This window comes from Vanacampus margaritifer, chromosome 4 (assembly GCF_051991255.1).
Source record: "Vanacampus margaritifer isolate UIUO_Vmar chromosome 4, RoL_Vmar_1.0, whole genome shotgun sequence".
Taxonomy (NCBI): domain Eukaryota; kingdom Metazoa; phylum Chordata; class Actinopteri; order Syngnathiformes; family Syngnathidae; genus Vanacampus; species Vanacampus margaritifer.
In genome coordinates, this window is record NC_135435.1 from 7,700,428 (window position 1) to 7,728,395 (window position 27,968).

A 27,968-nucleotide genomic window follows, 5' to 3' on the forward strand; every position below is an offset into this window, starting at 1 on the left:
ACTTCCATGATGATGATGAAGGCCATTTTGGCTGCCAGGATATGCCAGAACTGCATGGTGTGAGTGTACTCCCTGTAGTGACCTGGAGGGTAGCGGTAATCTCGGTATCTGTAAAAGACATCAACATGCTTGAATGACAATTTTCTCTAAAGACAAATAAAAAATCAAGTTTCTATCGCATGTGTGGCTTGACTTTTGTGTGACTTTGTAATGTAATATCTTTGGCATCAATTCATCCAGCAGTTAATTTCCAGAACCTTTCGACTGAGAGCCAGATGGGCTAAGCGCTACTTTACAGTGCTGGCTAGCTGTGCTGATGTTTGTTCATCCATGGATTTGCTTCACCATCCTGATTATGCTAGAGCCTATCCCAGCTGACTTTGGGTGAGAGGACTAAACTAGTTGCTAGTCAATCACAGGGCACATAGACAAACAAGCAGTCACAATCACATTCACACTGATAGCCAATTTAGAATACAGGTAATACTTTAATTCGCGCATACGAACAAATACGAACAATGTCCATAAATGCCGTACTTCGCTCGCAAGTTATTATTTTGAAGTGCGCGCCACATCATACATTATGTCACAATTCTGTACGGTAGTGCCCCTCTCTGCCACAACCCCGCCGAGCAGCACCGCACCATTTGCGCATTTTAACTACCTCTCTGTCGTGCCATGCACGGCACAGGAGCCACGACGCACGCACTCTTCATACTTCAAATATTGGCGGCACACTGAGTACATTTCGGAGGCTCTCCTGGAGGATATTCATTAGAATTATCGGCATAGAAGCAAAATGTACAACAAAATCTCTTCAGCTTTGACATTACTTGAATCGTCATACGCGGCAATCACATTCATGTGCACTTCAGTGACCGGTCGGAAAACATACCCAGCAAATTGGTCAGAATTAAATTTCCAGTGTTCGATCAAATATACATTAAGCAGTGTTATTTGAACACTGTTAGGATACAAAGTTACACTTTCAGAGTAAATTTACTTGAGTGTTGGGGTGGATGGTGGGTGTAACTTGAAAAACACTACCTTAGGTGTTAAATTGACCACACCCTCATTTCCAATTTTCCAGTGCGCTGTCGACATTTCAATAGTGATACATCCAGTTGTCTTGCAACCCCTGAGAGCGTGGGTTCAAACCCAGGCCAGTATGATTATGTCAAAGTATAGTATCCTTGAGCAAGATACAGACCCTCCAATTGTTACTGATGCCATGTCATCAGTAGTCAAAATTTAAAGCGCTTTTAACACCTTGTAAGGACGCAAAGTGCTACATAAATGAAGTACTATTTACCAGAGTTAAGTGTAGTTTGGCAGAATTGAATGTTTAAGATTGACACTAGTGTAGAGTACTTTCAACACTACTCAGTGTTTACCAGTGTCGATTTTTAACACCATGCAGTGCTGGGGTAACACTGGTTAAGTGTGGAAAAAAAGTAACACTTTGAAAAGTGTCAGATTTACACTCATTAGTGTGGACACATATAAACACTTTATTAGTGATACATTTACCATACATTTAACACTCTCAGTGTTAATCTAACACTAGAGATTTTGCTGTGTACCATCTTGAGAACGTTACACCCAACAATATCTTCCACCTCAGCAGCTTCAAATGAACTCTTAACTCAATAACTCTTGCACCATCTATGTAGAGTGAGCATACTTATTTAGTTTTTTAATGTTGTATAATTTTTTTTTAGTTTACTGTAATTAAAATAATAATAAAATATAACTAATAACATATTTTATTTTATTAATGTACTGTATAGACAGTATATACTGTATATAATTTAATTTGGTTAATTTATAAAAAAACATATTTACATTATTTTATTAAAAAATATAAATTTTATAAAATTTAAGTCCATCCATCCATCCATCCATTTTCGTGACTGCTTATTCCTCACAAGGATAACAGAAAAATTTAAGTTTGAAACAAAATTTAATTTGATGATTTGAAACAAAAGTGATTTGACTTACAAACAACCTCTTGGAACCCATTGTGTTTGTAAGTTGAGGACTACCTGTAATCATTTAACACTAGGAGCATACATGATTTGTTTCGGGGTTGGGCCATGGCTACCCTTCGTCTGGTCGTAGCCTTTATGGACAGAATTTATTGGCAAAGAGCGGCTCATTATTATGTCTGGTATTTGCAGATGTGCTTCTGTTGGCTTCATCAAGCTCTGATCTTCAACTCTCGCTGGAGTGGAGTGGGCTGAAAATCAGCATGCGGCCACGGTCCTCAGGCAGAAATGTGTGGAATGGAGATCTCCGCGATGAGAACCTGCCACACGGAGTTCAAGTACCCTGGGGTCTTGTTCAAAATTGAGCAAAGAATGGAGGTGGAGATCAACAAGCAGATTGGTACAGCGACTGCAGCAATCGGCCTGTCGTGGTGAAGAAAGAGCTGAGCTGAAATTCTCACCCTCACCTACGGGTTCAAGTGGTGAAAATAAGCTTCCTCTGGGCACTCCCTTAGAGATAGGGTTAGAAGCTCAGGGTAGAGTATCTGCTACTCCGCACTGAGAAGAGTCTGAAGAGGTGGCTTGGGCATCTGGTTAAGATGCTTCAAGTCCAATTTTGAGGAGGCCCTGGAGAACATGCTGGAAAGACTACGTCTCTGGGTGGCCTGTGAATGTCTCAGTGTGCCGCTAGAAGAGCTTGGTGAAGTGGCTGGGGAGAGGGAAGTTTGGCTTTCTATGCTTAGGCCAGGGATGGGCAACAGTTGGCCGTTTTTTTTGTGTGGAACATGTATATTGGAACATTTTGAGTGAGTTAATTTGTGAGAAAAAAAAAAGAAACACAAAATGAGATCTTGCACTTATGTTGGTTGGCTGTTAAGCAGTTTTGTACCATCCTTGAATAGTAATTTTTATGCGTGAGAGCCCTTTACACTGGGAACAAATATGTGGTTACTTATTGATAGTTCAAACCCTTTGTTGCTGAATGCTGGAACTTATATACATATATTGAGAAATATATTATAAAAAATGACCATGTCCATATTTAACATGTCATTTTTGTCATATCTGGTTGGGAAGTCCATGGTCCTATGTGCCCCCCATCCACCCCAGTAGCATTGATGAAAAATTGTGGCCTTCCCTAGTGCAAGAAGATGCATGGATGGGTGGATGAATGAACATAACATACCCAGAAAAGAAAATCCACACAAACTCCACACAGGAGGGCCCAACCCGAGTTTCGAACCTTCCCAACTGTGAGGCTGACGTGCCAACTATACCAGGGCCCTTGACTTGATCAAATATGCTTAATACCTGCAGGTAGATGTTGAATTATCAAGCCAGTTGTCCTGTTCTTCTGGCATGTTGCGTAAGGGGATCTGTGAGATGTCGTATACTGACAAGCTGTTGTTCACGTAACCCTTCATGGAGGCTCCTTTACCGTACGCATACAAGTAGACCATACGGGGAATCATGTCTGAGGTGAACGCCATGATGAACGCCTGAAATCACACAAGAGGCTGTCAAGAAAAGTTTGAAAAATACACTAAATTCATTGTATGGAGGACCAATACAACCAGAATTTTAATAAATAAATAAATTACCCAAAAAATAAAAATAAATCAATAAAAGTGAAAATTAAAACAGATATAAAAAATCTAATTCCAAAATTAAATGCAAAAAAATAAATATAAATGGAATAATATGGAATAAATAAAAAACGAGATTAAAAAAATCAAATAAATATATAAATGTTGAAATAAAATCAAAAATAAATACTTTTTTATATGTATTTTTTGAAACTTTTTTTTTGTATATTTATTTTTAATTTTATTCATTTATTTAGGGATATATATTGGTGTTTTTATTTCCATTTATATAAAATTTGTTTGTATTTAATTCTTTAATTATATTTTGTATATCTGTTTTTATTTTCACTTTTATTCTTTCATTTATTTATTTAGTCATTTATTCATTTTGGCAGTTTTGGTACTTCTCATGAAGCAAAATAAAGTAACACATTAAGTGCAAGACACAAACTCACATTAGTAACAACAGACAAAATGGCAACTGCGTTAAGAATCTCCTGCCAAGCTCCAATGTTTCTGGCCTTGGATGCCACAGGTCGTCTGAACTGAGTGGTGAACTTCCAAGCGTCCACCCGAATTTCCAGAATGTTATTGAAAAGAGCCAGAAGCGGGGCCAAAGGAAAAGATGCAACAAACAGAGTGATGAACCCAAACTGGACCACTGAGAGAGGACGAAAAAAAAAAACACAACAAAGAAAACGTCATTGAAAGTTATCTCTCAAGCAAAGATCTGTTTTTTCAGATTTATTTAAAGAGAAATAATAATCTTACCCATCTCCAGGTATTCATAGAACAATCCCAGCTGGCTGAAGTTCTGTAGGACGTGGTCCTGCTCCCAGCGACTATAATGGTTCTCAGGATGGTGCCTCCCCTTTCTACTACTCCACCAATTACGCATCAACCTGACAAGAAGCCCATGAAAATGTGAGAAATAGGTATTAAATTAACAACATTTAGTATGCCAATATTAAGTTTTACTAACAGATGGCTCTAATATTTGTAATACAAAAAATATAGCTCATTGTCGAGTATGTACAGCATGATGCATATTATTTGTTTAAACAAGACATTAGACCTTGTGCACAGTTAACAAAATATTAAAGATGACATACAGACTGTTGTCTCCCGAATGCACTCGTGCCAAACTCATTTTATGTGGCCCCCAAGAGAATTGAATTGAATTGAATTACAAAATTTCATACTTTATCAAACCCTCATTTCATACCTTAACTTCTCAATGTTATTTTATTTGTTTGTTTTTATTATATATTTTTAAACACATAAACAGTTCGATGTTCACAAATCTTTTGTGTCCATGTATTGAACATAAAACTGTAACAAAACACACACACTGAATTATGTGCAATTCCATTCTATTCTCTTCATATATGGGATTGTTAAGATATGCATCTCCCCCATTATTCAGAGCTCGGCACAATCGTCATTACATCGGCCCGTTATTGACGGATACCCATCTTTCGGCAAGTGCTTCCGCAGTTTCGGCGACTGCTTTATGATTTGACACCTCGTAACATTACACGGACTGAGAAGGACCATCTTTACTGATCCAGATCGACGGACGTGAATCTGTTTCGCTCGGTGCTCAGTCCTTGCATTCCCCCCCAATGGCTTCACGTAGTTAGCACTCACCGAAAATGCACCTGTCGAAAGTAATTACTTGGCACCAATCATCAATGACGAGTCGATGTAACTTTTTTGCCAAGCTCTGTCATTCTTAACAAACTGCAAAACCATTTAGATAAAAAAAAAAAAAAAGTGTGTAAAGCACACATAAAACCACATGAAACCCGTCCATCTTGTTGAAAGTTCAGTGCTCGAGACAGTGAAACTTGGTGATAGGCTACTTGGAGGCTGAGGGAGGGTAATGGTGGTAGCGGACTGGACAGAAAACCTGTCAATCAGATAATGGAGGCGGGATGTTTTCCAACACGTTTGCTCTCACACAAAACTGTGCTTGCTATGCTGGGTGGCATAAAACATGATCTGGATTGATTAAATAGTTTTGGAAACAACTATTGTTCTAATTTAGAAAGCAGTATTATATAACAGTCATAATATTATGGAAACATTCATTTCAATACTTTCCAGACTTTTGTAACCCTGCCTGATGCAACACCCCTGCCCTAACGTTTACCAGTGTGACCTTTGACCACATTCAAATACCTGGCAACACTTATTATCCAATGACAGTAAAGCCCTTTGCTCAAAATAACGAGATACAATACAAGAGCCTTAAGAAACACTGTCTTCACATTAAGTAATAATAATGCTTAGTCTTGATTCACACTATCTAAGTCTGGATTTACACTGTAGTTCAATTGACACAATTTGGGATTTTTGTTCTCAAGTGGCACATTTCAGCTCTGCATCATGGCACAGGTGCATTCATTAAATCCAGCCATAACGTATAATAACATATAAAGTATAAATACATATAAAAAAATAATAATCTTACATCAGGTAGCCCCAAGGACCAAATGAGTATCCCGTGGGGCTGTTCTAAAAATAGCTCACGAGTAATGGGTCACTGATTTTCTAGGAAAACTGTAATATGATCCTTTGACCATGTAGAAATTGATCAAAAGTATTGCGAAAAATCATTAACATGAACAATAGTTTTACATTAATGAATACCATTATTTTTTAATAAGAACATTATTAAAGGTACTTTCAGCAAAATTGTTATTTCAGAAGCGTGAAACGTGTAGCCTTCTCATTAATCAGTACCAAAAAGAAGCTCTGCTATATATTAGCATTTATTTAAAAGTCCACCCACCCATCATAATGAACGCTGTTTCCAATATTTTGCTAACCTTATATGGCTGCATGAAAAGAGATCTCATTGGATGTCATTAGATAGTGCAGGCGTGTGATGCATATGTACAGTATCTCCTTTGCACCTTTATACCAAAATGTGGCAATATGAAAATAAATGAGTTAATTAACTCATTCCCAGCCATTTTCATTGAAGCAACCCCTTTCGCTCCCGGCTATTTTACTGGATTTGCATTGATTTTGCAAGGCCCACAGAATATTGTTTGCTATTGCTATAAAAACATGGAACTTACCAAAAGAAAGATGATTACACTCTCTAAAAGTAGATTTCTATCCATACCATTTTGCAGCAATTAGCATTAGAATATAGCTAAGTTTCCTCATTATTCACAAATCTGTTTACAACTATGGGAAAATCAGCTTGTTTGCAACATGGCCCTGGTTGATCTCTTATATTTTGCAGCCACCTGCTGGCCGTTTTCTGTAATAACTACCATTGCTTTGAGCGACCTCTTCAGGTCAGAAGCTGCATCAAAGCCTTCTGTATGCTCTAGCATTAGAAACATAAAAAACGTATAATTACGTTTTTGGGGATCATGGCAATATTTAAAATGGAACGTTTTTGTATACATTTTTGGGAGCAAAAAAGTTAAGATGAATGGACTCACGGAAGCAGGGCTTCCTGGATGTTCCCCCACAGTTGTTTTCCAGCCATGACGATCACCAACTGTGTCGTCAGCTCTATAAGACAGCCTCCAGGGTCACACTAGAAGAGCAAGAAATTTGCAAATTATAAAGCGAGGCATTTGAAATAAATAGATCAAAATAGTTTCATTAAAGAAAAAACACTCTTCTCAAAGCCACAGATGCACACCTCTTCGTTCCTCAATTTGCTCCACTTCCCAAACATGTATGAGTATTTACCAGGAAACCCCACAAATTTGCCTTTAAAGAACGCCACATAGAAGCAAGACGAGTAATAGTTGACAAACTGGAAAAGAAACATCTTCATGGTAAGTCTGTTCTCGTATTCCAGATGGGTCTTCGGGATCTCTGGTGGAAGCACATGATTGGAGAAAGGATGATACATTTAAAAAAATCAAACAAATATGTAACGTTTAGACAATATGATGTTGAAAATGTACCCATATCAGTAATCCAGACAGCCACCCTCTCATAGAAGAAATTGAGTATCATGATGATGACAAAATTAATGCAAGAGGCAGTAGCAGATGTGGCCAGTTGTGGCGTGATGAACCTCCCCACCACCTGGATCTTCCGCATGGGGTCTTTAATGATACTTGCAAAGGCAGCGTACACAGCCAGCCTGTACGCTATGACCCCAATAATACAGGCCAGGATGAGAGAAATCTGTGGAGGACACACAAAGGCACGCTGTTAGCTCTCAGGGGTGTGTGATGAGGCGTGGCCTATTGTGCAACTGTTGACGTCAAACATCCAAATACCCAGAAGATGACAGTAGCCCCAGACAGGCAGAAGCGAGCACACTTGCTGCTGACGGGAAGATATGGTTCCATTTCCTGGTTGATGATTTTTATTTTATTAAAACAGTACAATGTATGTTGCTATAAATGGCTTTTTGTGTAAGTGTTGCCATGGGTTAAAAAAAGAAGGTAGTGGCACACCTGAGTGATCTTGTTGAGTCTCCGGTTCGTACATCGAATTTCAAACTCGGGCCGAATTTGAAGCTGTTGCTGTTCCTCTTCAAAGTCCACCAAGTCCCACTCATACTCCAATCGGGCTTGACGTCGCTTCCAGAACTCCAAAAAGAGAGTTACTGTAGAGTACATTTGAAGAAAAGAAACAAAGTTGATTAAATTCCGTCACCTTAAGGCAAAATATTTTTGTTACGAAAGCAAAAATGCCGCTTTTTGTTTTATACCCAGGACTGAAGCTCTTACTTTATGAAAGTGCATGGCCTAGTACATGGTAATAATTTAAACAAGTCAGACACACATCTTAATCCTATAAAGCCAAACGTATCATATTAACTCTTTTACCGCCAAAAACGTTTAATGACGTTTACTGTGTTTTTTTCCCTCAATAGGCCGTGGGAGTTGTTGCGCAGCGCTGCCTACTCAATGGACTTGTGAAATCACAAACAGCCACTAACTATGGCCAGCAGATGGCAGCAATGTATCTCTTTTCAATGGGCTCCCATTAGTATGGAATTACACTGAAACATGAACAATCTTAGGAAATAGAATGTTTACAAGGATCAGGAGAAAGATCAAAGCCTTTGTCACATTAAATCTAATTAGCATAACGTCACTAAACAGAAATTTTAGTGTCAAAGTCACTGTAATGCAGAAAATGTATCTTTTCACAAAAAGCTTGTTTTCAATTTTTGCTCAATATAACTCAAATGACCTATTTTCAAATGGTGATTACTAAAGAACGAAATAAGGTAGCAACATACTTTTAGTTCTAATGAAAGAATGGAACGCAATCTTTCATTTGGTATCCACCTTGTTTATGTAGTCAAAGTACACAATATTCTGTTTGCCTCGAAAGATGAGTTAAAATGCTCGAAATCGTCTGGCACTGTCAGGGTTGTTTTTTGGATAAGGTGTGGCAGTGAAAGAGTTAAATACAATACATTTTGAGCCCTCTATCATGAGTATAATATTTGTTTTCCCATTAAAACCCTGACGTATATGATCTGACACATGCATTGCACGGATAACCCATTAGAAGGCAGTATCACCCAGCTGGTGGCTTTTCCAGCGACCGCGCAAGGTCGCTCCAATTGAGAAAAGAGAGACACCTATACTTATTAATAGTGGGAAAGGTTTTTTCAGATTTTTGGAAATACTAATATGTTTCATATATCTGTTTATTATTATATTTTTGACCAGTTATAAATGTGCAAATTTAAAGCATTGTGACCGGATGTATCAAATGTGACACAAAAGTCATATGTATTTTTGTTTGTTTGTTCAAAAGGACTAATTTATACTCTGTTTACAAATAATCAGAATTTTCTCTCATATTTTTAATGGTTCAGGCTTTAAAGGGTAAAGTTTTTCTCTAGAAGTTAGAATGTATGCATTTTAGTTATTTTGCATGAGCATAATTTTAGAAATAGCTCTTGTTCTGGATCTAAACTACCCTACACAAACCCCTCTGTTATCATCCTAGTTTGAAACCTCGCTACAGCTCGGTACTGTTAATCAGGTGTTGTCTTGGTCTCATGATTTCAAAATGTGAAAAGCATGATGAAGAGGACTGTTTGAATGCAAATTGCACTTGAACCAGGACATTAATTAATTGGCCCATTCATGGATCAAACACGTCGTGAATTTTGCCAGTTTATCCTCAAATTTCACCCCAAAACACGAAAATCACCAATTTTAGTAATGTAAGTAAGTAAACTACAAATTAGTTGTGTATGTAGTGTGTATGGGAAAATTTGTATAGTATGTACAAAGTTTATATGTAAGGTGTATAATTAAGTTCATTTAGGTATATACTACATGTATGTTTTATGGTATGCCATTTTTGATTACCTAATTTTATTAGTAATGTGATGCTAGGGGTAGTAGGATTTAATAAGTTTGACTTCTTCCTACTCCTTTTTGGACTAGCAGTTGACGTTTTCACTTAGAATATTATATGGATTTTTGTTTTGATTATGTTATTGATGTATATGTTTTATTCTGTTTGTTTGTATTGACTGTATGATCGAAATAAACTTCAAATTTAGAAGAATAGAAAATTGCCATTAATTTAATGCAATTTGAAGGAAAAATGCTATTGTGATATGTTGTGGCTTCTTGCAATATTATATCATTAGAAAATTGGTAAGGACCCTCTAAGACTGTCCAAAGCCTGCAGTATGCTCCATTAGACTGGAAACCCGATAGTGTAACATAATCATTCTGGCAAGTTGATCTAGCCAGAAGAAGCACATGGTTCGTCTGATGCTGAAGTATGAAAGACTTCACAGAGCAAATCTGTCCTCCAGGAGGGGGAGATGGGGTCAGACTGAGGTTATACACAATTAGAGCAGCGTTGTGTGTTAACTCACCCCAAATCCCCATGAAAATGGCAAAGAACACTGTTCCCTCATTGTCAAACAGATGGGATTGCTGCAAGAGAAAACAACAAATGGGACCGGTTCATTGGAGCAATACAGGAATTGACACAATGAGCAAGTGACATGGCGGCATGTTGCTGACTCAGCAGATTATATGGGAATTCCTCAGACTGTAAATTATCATGAAATAGGAAGTGTCAAAAGAGGATTTAGTTACCCAGGAGGAGAGACACGTAGAGTTGAGATTCCAGAAAGAGCACTTTTTGTCACACAATGGACACATCACAATTCTGCCCCCAATATTAGAATCACAAATTTCTTTGCTAATGGAAGAGAAAAAGAATGTCAAAGAAATTCAACAACCAAGTGTCAGTATTTACTGTGTAATTGTGAATTAGCTGCAAATTGTGAACTGTTGTGGGGAAGAACAAATGATAGCAAGTTTAGAATGTCTTCAATTTCTTTTTGATGTAAATCCAATTTGCATACACATTCACACACGCAAAGAGATTCAATTAAGATTGACAATTTGGGGCCAATAGGAGTGAAACTTCAATGTCCTTTATTTTCTCTTACCAACCTGGATATATTGTCATCGTAGCTAAGCACTCCGTAGGTGAAACATATAAAGCCCATGACAGCGGCAAAGAATAACATCTCCGTGTAGAATCCCAGCCACGCAAAGTAAATCCCAATCTTTTCGCCGTAGTATTTCCTGGGAGCACAGTTTCATTTCAACAACTTGTCTGATTTCAAGGGGAAATTTCACATTCAAAAGTATGAATAACAACAAAATGAAAAGTTCTGATTATTATTCTCATACCTGATGAGGTTAAGTGGCTGCTCTTTGTAAAAGCAGAGAAACCTGGCCCAGTGCGTGTACAAATTGAAGCGCTCACTTTCACATTCAGCATTTCTTGCTCTCTTCCAGTAACGGCACTGAAAGCAACACAGATAGAGGAGTTGGGAAAAATGTGGACAGTTACTGTAAAGTTCTCTTTCAGGAGCAGTCAATCCAACGATATTCTTTCCAATAATATGTCCTATGTAGTCCCACTCTAAGCACGGTATTCTGATGGTGGATTGTGGAATATAAATAAAGCAGCAAAATCCATTCATCTTTACCCATCTCAGGCGGCAGCCATTTTGCCACTTGCTATCAACTGAAAATGACATTGCGGTTGCTCAGGGCTCTGGCAACGAGCAATCATGGCTCACCTGTTTTCTGAAGCTGGGCCATGATTGGATGTTACCTGAGTAACTGACTGTGATGCCATTTTCACTCGACAGCAAGTGACAAAATGGCCGACTCTGAGATGGATAAAAATGGGTGGCTTTTGCTTTCATATCTCATATTCCACAAACACAATATTAATCAGAATACCGTGTTTAGTTAGTTAGTTTACTATTGAGGACACATATAAACGATTTCTGGGTTGACTTCTCCGTTAATGTAAAACTGCTTAATGTTTAAATTTTTTAACAAAAACGTTGTAGTTATGATGTATACATGTTTCATTCTTGCTTACATCATGAAGTGGGAATGCTGCTGTGTATGTCCCATTGCTGAGTAATCGCTTAATTCCTGTCTTGTCTTTGTCTTGTCGTCCGTTTTTGTAATAAGGACATCGGGCTAAGATGTAGTACACCTGTGAAAACAATTCCAAAAATGAATATTCAGTATGTGTAAAATTAGACAACTCCTTTATGCAAATAAATAACACTTCAAAGAGATAAACACTCACAATTCTGTTTCTTGTGGATGGTGGGAAGAAAGTATCCTTGTCATTAATGAGGAAGAAGTCAGTCTTGCTTTTGTCAAAGGGGTAAGTAAAATAATCCGGTTGAGGGTGCATAATGTGTTCTGGCAAGCGGAAGGGGTGTGACAGCCATTCCAGAGGAACATCCCGGCCATGGGGGATATCACTGGCTTTGAATGGAACCTTAATCTTCAAGACGTCAGCGTAGGTGGTCAGAACCTCCCATGGAGCATGGATCTTCAAGAAGTATGTCTTCTGGTCTTTAGAGTCCTGGTATGAGCAAATGACCACATAATCAAATCAGTAGCTAATCCATTAAATTGGTGGTGTCATGGTTACAGCGAGCCTCCCCTTTAAGACTTTTTCCACTAATATCTCGTGTCATTTCATTTTGTCCTCTAGATGGTGCAAGTGTTCTGTGTTACGTTTTCTTACAGATTTGTCTTCTGTCTCCAGTTCGAGTCCGGCTTTCTCAAGGTTGGCCTCAAACTCCCTCCTCCTCTCCTAAGGACAAATACACAAATCATACACATGACAAGAATGAAAGCAGAACAAGCTCTTAACTACAATATCTTTCTTTCCTCCTTTGTCATTCATCTTTGCCGCTTAAATTTGATCTGCAATCCGATTTCATAAAGAAAGTAAGGAACATGTGGTAGTGGTGGATCACAAAAAGCTTTATTTAAAAAAAACTAAACTAAACAATAGGGCTACTTTTGCCTGGAGATCTAGTGAGTGATAATCTTGAAGTGGATTTCGTACAAAAGCTCACTTAAGACCGAGTTTCAGTTTAACAACCAAAAATATGTGTGATGAAAAAAAAGAAAAAGGTGTGATAGTCGCTGATCAAATCAGTTAAAAAGGACTTGAAGTGATTATGAACGCAAGCAGCAGAAAGTAGCAAACCCATCATGCTGTTAAATGAAGACAAAAATAAATTTCTCTAGTTTTGAAAACGTAACTGGCCGTTTTAAACATTTTAATAATTACCACTAAATAATACTTACTCCACTAGGGGGCAGCACAACCAAGTTGAGCGGTAACGTGGCTGAAACTGATGACCAAGCAAGGTTACAATTTGCTTAGTTTCACATCCAGCAGTTATAGCGCAAGCAACATTATAATTCATTTGGGGTTGGTGGTGCTTCTGCCCACCCGGTGAATGTTAACACCAAATGGATCTTCACCAAGGTTATAGTTTAAGGAGGGAAATCACCTGGCCGTTATACTCCATGTGAACTTATTTTAATGTATTATTTATATCTCTGGTTTGAAATAATCGGTTGAGTGTTGACGTGCCAGAGAACACTTTTGTAATCTACACACTGCAGCACTCTGAGCGGGTTGGGGGTGGTGCAAGTGCAAACAACACATTTGTTGGGCACAGGCCCTCAAGCAGCAACCGGTGAAGTTGAAAAGTTGTTGCTAATAGCGACACTGGGTATTAAACAGCCCCCCAGTTGCTGGAAGCACAGTCTAAATTTGACCATGCCAATAAGAATGTCTCCTGGTTCTTTGTATAACAGCTTTGCAACATTTCTTGAAAACATTTCTCCAACTTCGTGTATTGATAAAAAGAGAATGTAACAAGAAGTAATAAAATTGTGTAAAGTTTCCATTGTGACTTATGTTTGAAACAATTACTTATTGACAATCTACTGTATACACATACAATTGAGAGTGCAAAGAATTTTGATAATATTTATAAGTTTTGTGCTAATGAAAAAAACATTACCAGCCATCATCACTTTCTTCTTGTGTTGTCAAGTATTAATTTTCTGAATTGTGGAACAAAGTACCACACTTTGTCACAGTGAAACGATGAGTACGTAGTCAACTGATGGCAGCTTGTCACTTTTCTAGCCTCTTCATTGGCCTAAGTCCGCATTTTTACATTTTTTTCCGGGTTTGTTGTCTTTTGTCAAGGGTACGAATGTGGAATGGGATGAGGTCGAATTTGCCGGCTTCTGGCGCAGAGGCGTAACAGGGAGATCACCGCCAGTGTGAAGTTAACACCCGAAACTCACTGTCACTGTTATTTTGTCACACTGATGAGGTCACACATCTCATTATGCTAATTGGGAAAGCTGTATCAAATGTGTGAATGCACATTTCCTCTTTGTGAATCAATCCGCTGTTAAATCCTCTGATGTGCCAGTTTACGAGGAGTGCAGTGTGGACGTGGCCTCTGTTACCTGTTTCTTCTCTCCATCTTTGTCATCCACATAAGACAAGACAAAGTCAATCCTTCGCACTCCATCCCTGAAGAATACTGTGTCTTTGTTTGGTTGCAGTTTCTCCATCTATGAGATCACCATCAGGAAAAGGAAATATTGGTTATAATTTCTGCTGGAAACGAACTAAAGAAGAGACAGTACATTGTTAACAAAATTACATATTAAACGTTGTTTACGTTGTAGTTGAGCACTGATGGGGGAAAAACACAAAATTAATTACATTAACAATATGTTACTTTAATTAAATTACAGTAAGTACAACTTCATCATTCAGATAGCAATGATGAGTCAGTTAGCTAGCACAGTGGATAACCTACTTTAGTGCTCTATAATACTGTATTGGTGAACCAGCCAGAGGTGGTTTGTGACAGAAGTACAGTACTAGTGACCCTTAAGTTGCTGAAATACTACAATATGCAATGGAGCACTTACTGTTTTCTTTGTCTTTTTGTAATACTGTTTTTATTAGCACAAGTGAAAATGTTTCTGAACGCCACATGTTGTAAAACAACCACATGAAAGAGTCCTAAATACACTGCAGTGCAGTGCTCAACATATTATTATACCAAACATTTGATTGGAGGGGAAAGAAAAAGCATGAGTAAAAGTCCATATATGGAGCAAGTGTTAAGGTCATTTTAACCCCCCAAAGGCTTGTTTATCAGAGCACCACATCCACTTACACGCCTTCTTGTAGGAGTGATATTAAGCTGCAAGTGGAAGTTAATATGATATATTGCTTAAGCATTAAAACCGCCGACCGAGTAGATGGCTGAAGTCAAATAAGCAGGTTTTTCAGTGAAGATGAATCATCTCAGCTGGCTCTCGCCAGAGCATCAATAGCTTGTGTGTCCTCTTGTTCGAGGATAACAAGAACTCTTTGAATAACTGAGGTCTTGTGATCCAGCAATGAGAGTGGCGAGTCTGTAAAAGGCCATCAAACGTATGCTGCGCAAGCACATTGACAGTCAGCTGAAACAAGGAAAAGCCCTCCATTCCAGTATAATTGCGCAAGTTAAATCACAACAAAATGACATGACAAATTATGTCTTCATGTCAAAATTACTACTTGGATGACTATCATGTATAGGGAAACTAAACTGAAAGTTAAAGCTGATGGAGAGAAGTATTTCAACAATGTATTGTTGACAGCCATACTGAACTAAAACACTTATCAAGTTTGTTCACACGTCATATTAAGAAGTAAAAAGTTCCAATTCCATTTTCCTCAGTTTTCTTGTTTGAAAGCACATTAGATTGGAATTTAGAGATGCCAACCCTTTATCACCTCTCGGGAGCATCCAGAATATTCTCATTCGAAAACAAACATACACAGTCCACAAAGTCTCCAAACAACACTGATATTTTTTGTTTGAAGTATTCAATTATTTAAAATTATATGTATAATGACCTAAATTCCAGTCCCCTTTATATCATGTCATCCTTGTACAACACTCTACAGGCATGATTAATCAATCTAAGCTAATGCTATAGCTAAACTAAAGCTTAAAATGCAACAAGATGTTTCCCTAAATCTGTTTAGCCCTTCAAGCACACTATACACATGTTATATAAACAATACTTCAAATACAAAAAGCCACCAATCTTAGCGACCAATCTTACTGTCAGAAATAAACACAAGTAGAAACAGCACAAAGTAACACAAAAGGAAAAATACTGCCAGTGCCACAACAAAATATGCACAGCAAAAATGTGGCCCCAAATCTGAGTATAATCCAAATCTGAGTATAATCACATTTATTCAGTTGTGATCCACTTGTGAAAAAAATGCACTTTAATTGTGTTGTGAGCTGCATAGCATCAGAGGGAAAGCTTTCACCAAAAAGTCATTTTTAAATGTATCATGACACCAAAAGTAAATTGTCATCCCTGCAAGCATGTATAATTTAATTTAGTCGGCACACTAAGATTCTTCAATGGCAGGCAAAAGGGAAAAAATACGCTGAAAATTCCTTCTTCCTTTTTTTTTTATTCTCAGGTAATGACCACGTTTATAGCCAAACTGGGATGTTGCTTTAGCAGAAAAATGAATGGACAAAAAATTGTACTGCTTAAAAACATCAACATAATACTTGCAAGTTCGTGTCAGTATGCACGTTTGTATCTGGGTTCAGATGCTCACCATGCTGGTGCAATCTCCAGATACCCCGAAAATATGGCCGGCAGGCATGCAAGCAGTACAGAGGATGGCATAAGAGCACTGCACTCTGATTCGATTCTTGCTAAGCATTAAGGTGTTCAAGGGTTGCAATGATATCACAACAACATGCTTTCACCATCGCTGCTTAAGTCTGTATCTTCTTTTAGAAACAGTCACATTTGTGAACAATTTTCCCTATTAGGATGATGACTTATCGATTGGATGACTCAATTAAATTCAACAAAACATATTTGAAAACACCTTCTCACTGCATTCACAAGAAAACTAAAATACTTTTTTGTGTGAGACCGTTCAGATGCTAATGATGATGTAACAGTACTGCATCTTACCTCAGTGTGTCCCGGCAGGGTTGCTCTCTCAGTTAGTGAATTAAGATCATTTCCGCCATTTTCATCTGCAAGATAAATATCTAGTTTGAGTCTTTGTGTAACACAAGTCACAATTGTGTCCTCACGATTTTCCTCAGGTCCGCTCAATAAAAACTAGATTCTCAATGACAGCATAAAGTAAATGGATGCCTTAAAAAAAAAAATCCATTATAGTTTCGTGCATTCACTAGACACAAATCAAACCACCAAGAAGAATGTTAACTGACAAGGTGTTCACAAAAATGAAGAGATATACAACTGACTGTGAAGCAGATGTACTAACCACGTTACACCGTGCTGCCAACACAGTGGTCATATAGCATATGCATATGCCGTCATTAAAACGGCACTCATTCAAACTCAAATTCATTTAAATAGCACTTTAAGAACAACGACAGCTGAAATTATGGGTTGTACATAAAAACAAATTGAATTTAGACAACGGAACATAACATCATTCAGAAACTATAAAACAACAACAAAGACTGAAACAATAAAAATAAATAAGACACTAAAACAAGGGAAGACTCTCAAACTTTGTTAAACACCAAGGAATAATAATAAAAAAGATAGCGAGGGCACTTGCCTCAAAACAACAAATGTTATGTCTTAAAATGTGTAGAACAAAAGCACACAGTTACTTCAATATCACTCTAAGGGCTATTTTAAAATAAACACACTACAAGTGTAAGTCTACCATTTGAGGTAATTAATGTATTGGCACAAACAAACTGACATTTAATGCATTTGAGGGTGTTTCAGACTGTACAATAAAAAATTTGAATTAAAACAAACGTCACAATTAAAAAGACCACTGGTAGCCATCAAGTCTAAATGCATCAATTAGTAGAACATAACGAGATCATTTTGCATGTTTGCCAGTCAAAAGCTATTCAGGTGTCTCCAAACGTTTTCCATACAGAAAATTTGAAGTCTATTATCCGACTTTATTAAACATCGGAGTGGAGTGCATCATTTTCAGCGCAGGGGACCCAAAAGGGTAGCGAAGGACCAGTGTCATATGAAAATGTCAGAATTTAGGCCACCCTCAGACTTCAATAAGTCACACCTCTTATGCTGTTATGCGCCTATCAGCCTCTTGCGCATGGTAAGTTTGTCCGGACGAGAGAATCATCATACCTTGACAGTGCACATGAGAGGCATGTAAAAAAGAAAAGAAAAAAAGACTTCAGTGCAAATGGGAGAATATGGCCCTTACTGAGTCATTGTTTCAGGAACAGAATGTTTCACCTACTTTAACCATCTCCATCTGCAAAACACATTCTATCAATAGGACTTGCACAGTTTGTCAACATGCAACTAATGACTATCACAATGCCATGTCTAGCAATGCTGTAGGGCAGAAAAATTGTGGCAATTTGAATTATATTAGTAGTAATTCTTGTTTCAGTCCAGTGGACTCAGCTACCCATCCATCCACGCCTTTGGACCATACCATAATGTAGATGTAGACCAGGCATATTGCTATAGTTATATAGTATAAAATTGTGACTGTATGAATTAGAAGACAAGATGATCATTTTTAACCATAAACATGTCTTTCCATTTTCAAATGAAAATAAAACTCACTAATCAAATTATAACGATCCAAAGTCCAAAGCTTTTCAATGAGCGAAGAGCATCCTTTCACAGAGAAAAAATGCTGCATTCAAGGAAAGTGGGAAGTACGATTTATCCCACTCGGATTGTGTCAGTTCCGACCTCAAAGCATTCGAGGCAAATGTAAATACAAGACATATGTTCACGTGACATAATGTGATTTGGAATGACTGCATAACAAGAACAACAAGCAATTTATCGGAATCCAAGTTCACACCTTCCTCCAATGCAGCATAAGACCGTCATTTTGACTTATGGCGTAAGCTTCGTTGAAGTAAGTTAAAGTTGGTTTGTTGGTTAACTCTTTGACTGCCAGACGTTTTTAAAAAAGGGATGCCGTGGGTGCCAGCCGATTTAAGCATTTTGACTGATCTTTCAAGGTCCACAGAAAATTTTGTGTTTGGACTATGGAAACACACATACTACCAAATGAAAGTTTGGACTCTCATCTTTCATCAGAAAAAAAAGTTTGTTTCTACCTTATTCCGTTTTTCAGTAATCAACAATAGAAAATGGTTAGTTTCACCCAAATGCTCTGTTTTGAAACAAAATACGGAGAAATCAAGCTTTTTGTGAAACGATATTATTTCATGCACTCTAGTGAATTTGACACCTTTTTTTCCCCATGAATGATGCCATAAACACCTAAACAGTGCTTTACTTCTGTAAAACACTACCACCAACAATGAAAAAGTGTTTTTTGATAGCAAAATACGTTTATTTACATTCAACAGTGTAACAATTTGACAAAACAATTTGGCAAACTATTTACAAATGTGTGCAACCGTGGTACTATTTACAATTGTGTGGATGTTTCAAATACAGTTTTTCTTTTTGTAACACTCCCGTGCGTGCAAGGGGACGCAGCAGGATTTGCACAACAGATTAGTTTCACTGCGATGGCTCCTTCGCGTGCAGACGATACACTTTCTTGCCGGCCTTTTTTTCCGGGGAATAGCAAGTATATACTGCAGTGTGTGTTTGGCCATGTTGCCATCAAGTCTACTATCAGGATCATGATACGGTGACGTTACGGTGGTGTTACGTCTGGCTTCCTCATGTCCTTCTGTTCCTATACCGGGTGGTAAGAGATGTTCTGATCCATCGTATCCACTCCATTCATGGTGGCATCGTAGTCCAGAACCAGTGTCTTCTCCGTGATCAGACTGTACCCACTCCTCCGATGAATATGCATTGGACTCGGGGTACTCTTCGTCTTCCGATTGAACGTCCGCCTGAGCAGAAGTGCTCGGTTGATGTCCGTGTTTTCCGGCGTTAGCATCGCTAGCCGGTGAGGCTTTATGACGTGATCATAGCCGCCGCGTCAACGCTTCCAACTTCGGCGTCAACCTCGGAGTCACCATCATCATCATCGTAGTCATCAATGTGCTCTTTAGCATTGGTCGATGCTTTTCGTCTTTGAAAGAAATGCTCAAGTGTGACCTGCTTGCAACCGGTCACCATTATGGCTTCCTCAGCCATTGTCCCCTTAATACTCTAGCGCCGCCTCACGTCTTCTACTGACGCCTACCCAATCTTGTCCAAAGAGAATCATCGCTGCCATCTAGGGGCCAAAAATAGGCATTATACTAACTAGATCTGCTTGATACTTTCAGCATAGCTGGCCAAGGCTTTCCTCCACCCGTTTCCCCCCAAAAAACTTGGTGAACGTCTTTTAACGTCTTTGGCGCTCCTCAGTAGGATTTTACTAAACGTTATTTAACGTTTTTGGCAGTCAAAGAGTTAATAAGTACCCTGACATTCATGTTAATTTATGTTTGCCTATTTCTGATTATATATTTGCATTAAGCTATATAGACCTTTTGTTACAAAAGGAATTTATGGTTTAGTTAAGGTGGTGTTTCAATAGGCAATTTTTTATTGTCTTTTGTTTTATTTGGTAGTTTTACAATAAACTTCAACTGGGATTGAAAAATGAACAGCTTGGGAAAAGAATATTTTCCCTCTTATTTGGAGAACAGTGCAAGCAAGAGTGAGATAATTAAAGAGTACTTAAAAAGTAGCATACGTTTATTGCGATTTTCAGCTTGTCCCATCTGAGGTCGCCAAAGCGAGTCTCTCACATTACATGATTTGTCTGTCAAAGTTTTTACACTGGATGCTCATTTACTGACGCAACTCACACATTCTTTCTGGTGGTGCAGGCTGAGGGGGTTCAGTGCCTGGGTATACATAGTACAGTATTCACATGACTTCACCGACCCCCACCTATCGACCCAGCAGGCCTTTTGTGGGGCAAACCACCAGCAAGACAACACAACCAAATGCTGAGGAGCACTCGTGTTGCTTACTACAAGTTACTTTTATTCATTCATTCAGATTTTCACGAACCGCTTCACAATGGTGCACACGTGTGCCGTTCTCGGGTGCAAAATTGGGCGAACAAAGATGTGAAATGAAACTTCTAGATAGTATTCACATGTCATCATTTGCCCCACATTGTGTGCCGGTACATGGAATGTCGAATGGGAACGGAAAATAAGTGTCCGGAATTACAAAGATACATCGAAGGGATTCAAAGTCTACCAAAGTGTGTTCTGACCGTTTTGATAAAGGTAAGTGTCATTGTAAGATAGTAAAAAAAAAAAGAAGCTTTTACCATAATGCGATTGTGATTAATGTGAGCCGCTAGTTGTGGCTTATTCTGGCTAGCTCTGGCTAAAAATAGATTTGTGGTCAAGATGTTCGATTTTGAGATCTCTCCAAACACCCTCCTTAAGGTCGCTTATTTTCCTTTACCAGGAGTCCAAAAGTTGAAATTGTTGTTAAAGTATACGAAAATGAGTGAGGAATCAACTATGTTGTTGTTTTCGTTGTAACATGCTAGCGCTAGTAGCTAGCGCGTTCAAGGGAACTAGCTACTTGGTTTAAAAATAACCCAATATTCTTCAACTCAAATTCACAATTGATAAATGCACATAGCAACCAATAAAATCCGACAGTACAGAAGACGCAAGAACGTCCGTGTTTTGAAAGCCATCCTACCTTAGAGCATACGTTTTCAAGTATATATATATACTTAGACTTGGTGGAGGTATGTGATCTCTGACTGCCTTTCAACTCTATTTAAAGCAACTGCTGCTCTCAACTGAGGTGAAATCTACTTTAAGAGTTACCACCTGGTCAATATGCCTCTCATCTAACCTAATAAGGTCACAATAAATCTGTGTCTTTATTCTGTAATATTCTGTTATACAGTGACGCTCAGTCATTAACACAAGTTGCGATGAGATGAAATCAGTGCCACACACATGCTTCTGTCTGTCTGTCTGTACGACAATGACACACTGCATTCCAGCAGGGCAGCGTGGCAGACGCTGCTCACTGCCTGCCTCTCTTTTATTCTTGAATGGTGGGAACGCAGCACTTCCTGTGGGGGAGGTTGGAACATGCACGAAGACAGCGAGGGGGAGGGGCTGAGCGTATTCGTCTCTGCAGTGCCAGAATTCCCACGTGAACTCAGCCCACAAAGGACAATCCTCAGCCTTCTTCAGGCGGCAGTGGCTGATTGGACACCAAGATGTCAGACAGCATTGGGAGCCAATAGAAAAGGGTCTTCGTAGATTAATTACCATGGAGGAATAGAAATGTGTCATCAATAAGAGGAGAAGAATCCCTGAGGACAAACAACACCATCACTGGGATCATGGGAATAAGTGTCAGCTCTGCAGCTTACTTGTGTATTTGACTGCGGTATTTTTTTTCTTTCCTTTTTGGAGCTCACGTAACATGTACACAGACAGTTATCTGAGTTGAGCAAATAGAAGCAAAGGGCCAGCATTTTGTCATAGCTACTTCGACAGAGCTGGCAATCATACGGAAGACTAAAGCCAGTTCACAAAATATATATTCAGGTTTATTTATGAACAATACAAAGAAATAAAAATCCAACTTCAATAAGATAAAGTCATGTAATTTTTATCTTAAACAATACTGTATGATTCATGTGAATCTCACATTATTTCAAAAATAATTAGCTAACAATATTGTTGTTAATGTGAATGCTGGTACAAGCAAGACTTCATCTTATAAAGGACAAATTATACAAATGTATTTTTTAAATGACTTGTATAGAAATATTTATGTCTCTGGAGTGCCTGCCCACACATCAAGTGTGAAATTAATCAACTAATCTTCTGTTATCTGCCTTTTTTTGAACATGCGTCTGCAAGCAAACCGTTCAGAATTTAGTGACGGGAAGAATTTACCGTACATAATACTGGCGCCACACAAGCTTCCCTGCAGGACTACAAAAAAGTAGTAAAGTTATGTCAAAGTGTTCCGGGTACAGACGCTCCCCAACTTACGAACAACGAGTTACGTTCCGAGCGATCGTTCGTAAGGTGAATTTGTTCGTAAGTTGCTTCAGTGCTATATTTTGTATTATAATTTATGTTTAAAGAGAATACGTACAGTACTGTACTACGTATGTTAGAGAGAGAGAGCGAGAGACACACACAGTATGTACATGTACGTAATAAGATAAATAAAATGAAGTTTAACTTACTTTTGGAAGATGTACTCGATGCTTAAGGATTTGATGGAGGAGGAGGAGGAAGAGGAGGATTTTATATCATGAGAGGTTCTTCGTCGTCGCTGGAATGGGCTTCAAAAGTTACTTCCTCCTCCGTAACTTCAATGTAGGAAGAAGTTGAGGGTCGAGGAGAAGAAGATGAGGGTTGATGAGTATCTTCCTTGGAGGATTTACTAGAAACTGGCCGAAAGAAGCGATCTAATGACGATTGCACAGTTTTCTTCTTTTTTCATCATAAATGATGCGGTAGCACTGTATGGCATCCTTCAATTGATTTGCAACCTTTGTGCAACGTTCAATATTTGGGTCTTGCTGCTTGAAGAGTGCGATGGCTTTATCTATGAGCGACAGGCGTTTCTTCTTCTTCCTCCTCCTCGACACGTTGCTGAGCCTCCAATGCTGGGTGAGCTCTCACAGCGCCAAGCGTCGGTATTAGCGGCGGAAAGAAGCACTACAGTACTCGGAAAAAGGTGCGCAATACAAAATCTAACTTACAGCATCTCTTTCCGAACATTTTTTGACATGCGCGCAGACATGTTCGTATGTACCGTTGTTCGTAACTCGAATGTTCGTAAGTAGGGGAGCGTCTGTATTTGGAATTGGTATATGATATTTTTCCAGTGGGTATTGTAACGCGTGGTTGGGTTGGGCAGAGTACAGACATGGATGGGCGCTACTGGATAGCCAAGCACGGAGCAAATATAGGCTGAATGTCCACATGTAGTTGCTTTATTAAAAGACAAAAAAAAGTTCTCGGCGCTATCACGCGTCATGATTAAGTATAGAGTTCGGTACACGACCGCTCAGGTCCATGGCAAAAAAAAAAACTCTGAAAGGCAAAGAGAAAAAGCGATCCACGACAAAACTAAGAGGCGCCACCATGTGGCGCAGTGCCATACTGCGGATTGTTACAGTACGCAGTGCTGGCACAGATTAGCATTTGTTATCAGCCTTAGCTTGTGATAACCGGCACATAAAGTACTCTAGTTGTCATCTAAGTTGTCTATGTAAACACTGCACAGTGCACAGTGTAGTTGCTTCAAGGTGGATACTGGAGAATGTTGTGAACTTCAAATAGGTAATTATTAAAGATTAACACAATGATAATTTATTGTATATTTCGTAAATTAATGATAGAACTCTTCTGTGTTAATGACTGGGAGGTTATACAGTAGTTTTGGAGAGGTAGGTACGGAGTTTGTGGTTCAGGTCACCCAACTGATATGAGTACTAATAAAATTTGATAGGAGAATGTTTCCTGTCACAGGTGGTTAATTATGGTGCAATACACAATGAATTGAAGCAATACACACCGATGTTGAATAGTTTGAGAAACGGAAGAAGTCTAAGACTGACTCATTGTCGGATGGCTGCAGACTGCACAGCTATTTTGACCCTTTGATTGCAAACATAAAAAATGTGCACAAAAGACAAGTCTTGTCTTTGTGATGCTTTTGTTTAAGAATTTTGCCACTGCATAAACTGTTTTTTAACAAGTGATTTGAACAGCTCTTTTTTCAGGGTGGAATATTTATTCAGTATCTTCATCTTCAATAGCTTGTTAACATGAGAATTGGGCGCACAAGTTTGAATTCATTTTGGATTTTGTGTAAAAAACACACACACAAAAATCATACACGCAGGCACAAATACCCCCACTAAGATTTGGTTAAAAGTCACTTTGCACGCTTCATCCTGACCAAATGCTTTTTGTAGCTATCACAAATCCCCTCACATAATCATGGCTGGATATTTGACCACTCTTGGCAGAATTGGTAGAGCTCATTTAACTTGCTTGGCACCTGCATTTTAAGCATGGTCCTCACGTGGGACATTTGGGAAGGCCATTTCATCCATTCCAAATGCAGTTTTATTGTGTTTTGCAGATTATTGTCATGCTGATTTGGGGGGATACGAAGAATTTGGGCTTTTTCATGATTCAATTTGTGCATTGCCATGCAAAACGGCCCCAGAACGTGATGCTATCACAACCAAGCTTGACATTTGCGATAGTCTTCTTGGATTTGAAAGCCTCACCTTGTTTCCTCCAAATATATCTTTGTCTCATCTGGTCCAAAGAGAAGGCAAATAGAGAAATGCAATGGTTTATTTCATTGACTCTTGCTTGAAAGAGCAACTCAACACTATTACATACTTTCTCATTTGTTGGTTTTGATGCGAATACTTTTCCATGTGCTCTCTGTTGATTTTGATGTTTCTGTAAAGCATACCTTGAACCCATTCTATTTTTTAGGTTTCAGGAATTTCTGTATTGTCAAAGAAAATGAGAGATTCAAAAATATGTCTGGCCTATGTACGACTATGAGTAGGGGTGGAAACCTCTGGATATCTCACGATATGATGCAATACAAGGCTCCTGATAACGATTATCTCACGGTATGATGATACCGTGATTTTCGATATATTTGTCAGGTAATAAATCCACGATAATCTAGGATAAAACTACTCAAGACATAAATGGGTGTTTTTGCAATGAGAAAATAGTTTCTTTTTGTAAAATTAACTGAAACAGTGAGTACTTAAGTGTATTTTTTTTAAACAAATACAAATGTCTTCTTAACAGAGACCACTTTCTGTGAACAAATTTGTCTTTCTTAAACACTATTGTCATGCAACACGTGAGTCAGTTTCATAGTGAATTGTTTCATTTTTCAAACTGACAATTTTTGCAAAAGTAAATAAATAAAATTACTTAAATTAGAAATAATGCAATTAAATCAATATTAATATTCCTCAGAAATTGTGTGCTTCAAAACGTTGAACCATAAATTATGTTTTAAAATGTTACGTATGCAAAACTGAGTCAATTGCTGGACAGATAATAAATGTCTTACACAAGCAAAAGTAAGCTCATGAGTCTTCTTCGCCTGAAGACATTTCCCCGCCACTCTTATGAGGCACTCCCCCTAGCGGCATGCCAAGTAATTGCTCAATAAGTAATGAACAATGGAGCCGTTATACTGTAGTACAGTAGCTGTATATTAACTACAAATATCGCAATACTTGACTAGGCGTATCGATAATCTACCGGGAGCTAAAGCTAGAATTTCATTTCCCCCCCCAATTGTATAAGTCTCCTGTCTGCAAAAGCCACATATGTCATATGGCTAATGTTTTTACAGGCTGGGTACTCACTCTCATTAATTATTAAATCAAAACAGAATGATGTGGAGAATCAATGGAATTCCCTCAAGGTGAAGCGTGGTTTATAAAGGCTGTCAGCTCAAGGAATCTGAGGCAAATTTACACAGGAGCTACACACCATAACTATTACTTTCCATTAGGTAGAAAGTCCAAAATGTACACAAACGAAGGTATTTGCAAAAAAATAAGCTTAATTTGTAACACACTCACTTACAAATCACATCTCTACGTTTTTCATTTGGTACAAATAATAGCAACTCAGTCTGAAAGCCCTGGAATTGGGAGATTCCCGAGTCATTAGACCAAAAATCACAATATTGATTGGTTGTTGGGGACATGCTACTCATCTTCTTTAATACTGCCTGGGAAGACCTCCAGCATCAACTATAACCCCCAACCACTCAGCTTGCCACGATCATTACTACAGCGTCTTATTGCTGCTAAATAAAACCTTGTGAGGACAAGCGGTTAAGAAAATGGATGGATGGATGAATGGATGGATCTCTTTCTTTCTTTTCTTTTTTTTTTTTTTTTACAGTTTTTTTAGACTGCCAGCCTGTAACCATGCACCGTTGGCATAATATAAAAAAATACATATTTATATATAAATCAACAATAATAGTGATAATAGTAACATACTTCCTGTGATCATTCTTTCACTTTTAAGCTGACTGCAGACTTTGATAGGCAGTAGTTGCAGTATAAATTGCTTTATACAAAAAACAAAACAAAAAAAAAGAAGTGGAATTGCCAAACTACCATTCCAGCTTTGCTTAACCAAATAAAAGAGGATGTAGTGAGGGAGATGAAAGACATCTCATTTTATTCTGCCACTACAGGTAGTATGTAAATGTATGTGTTATGGTAATACTTGTTGAAGTGCAATTTATTTTTAACAGAGCCTGATACATTTGTATTTGTTTATTTGTTCTTTGGTTTAACTTAAGATGTTTTATTGTTATTTCAATGCAGATGTTCAATATTCTTGAGAACTGAAAGACAACACTGGCCAACAATTTAATTTCTTCTTCTTCTTTTTTTGTGCCAAAGATATTTAAATGGTTTCTGGGTAATTTTGGCCTGCTGAGTCCGAAAATGGCACATGTTTCTTTGAATTGGTTTTTGAGATAATGTAGTGTTATTTTTGACTTATAATTGATTGATAATTTAAGTGCTAAAATGCTAAAGGATAATCTATGGTAAATATTAATAGTGCGATTATTCTGCATTATTTCTTGATTAATGCGATCATTTTTTGTGATTAATTAATCAGTTAACGCTTTAACTTTGACAGAACTATATATATATATACATCCTGTGTGTACATATAAGGAAAAGAAGGCAGCAGGTCCAGGTGGAATCAACTCTAGGCTCCTCAACTCCTCAGTTCATGTACCGGTACACCTCCGAGCCGACCACTGTAACCTACAGAAGTTCTCTCCTGACTGCCATCGTCAGCCTCATCAAAGGGTGATATTTGACAGTGTGTAAGGAGTAGTAACTATGTAGTGACTCTTTGTGGGCTGCTGTCAATGGAACCACCTCCCTCCACAGGGGCAGCAAAACTCTCTCGATGTGGGTGAACATCCAGGGAAAGGACTCTTCAACAATAAACTAGACTGGACCACAAACACTCAGGAACTGTTCAAGT

The 27,968-nt window shown here is 38.2% G+C and overlaps 1 protein-coding gene across 3 annotated transcripts in view; it reads right to left on the reverse strand.

The window, feature by feature from the left end:
- Nucleotides 1–27,968, reverse strand: part of ano5b (anoctamin 5b) — a 41,807-nt gene that overhangs the window by 1,658 nt on the left and 12,181 nt on the right. For 2 of the 3 annotated variants that reach the window (XM_077563712.1, XM_077563711.1), the window contains 18 exons: nt 16,939–17,003; nt 14,386–14,493; nt 12,626–12,694; nt 12,176–12,460; nt 11,960–12,079; nt 11,254–11,369; nt 11,011–11,145; nt 10,648–10,753; nt 10,422–10,482; nt 8,017–8,168; nt 7,837–7,911; nt 7,516–7,741; nt 7,245–7,423; nt 7,039–7,136; nt 4,346–4,476; nt 4,030–4,235; nt 3,300–3,487; nt 3–108 (listed from right to left, as the gene is read on the reverse strand). In XM_077563712.1, coding sequence (XP_077419838.1) covers nt 3–108; nt 3,300–3,487; nt 4,030–4,235; nt 4,346–4,476; nt 7,039–7,136; nt 7,245–7,423; nt 7,516–7,741; nt 7,837–7,911; nt 8,017–8,168; nt 10,422–10,482; nt 10,648–10,753; nt 11,011–11,145; nt 11,254–11,369; nt 11,960–12,079; nt 12,176–12,460; nt 12,626–12,694; nt 14,386–14,493; nt 16,939–17,003 — 2,426 coding nt within the window. Of the gene's footprint in view, nt 1–2; nt 109–3,299; nt 3,488–4,029; nt 4,236–4,345; nt 4,477–7,038; nt 7,137–7,244; nt 7,424–7,515; nt 7,742–7,836; nt 7,912–8,016; nt 8,169–10,421; nt 10,483–10,647; nt 10,754–11,010; nt 11,146–11,253; nt 11,370–11,959; nt 12,080–12,175; nt 12,461–12,625; nt 12,695–14,385; nt 14,494–16,938; nt 17,004–18,117; nt 18,647–27,968 lie in introns of those variants that run through there. The other variant, XM_077563713.1, reaches the window with a different exon arrangement.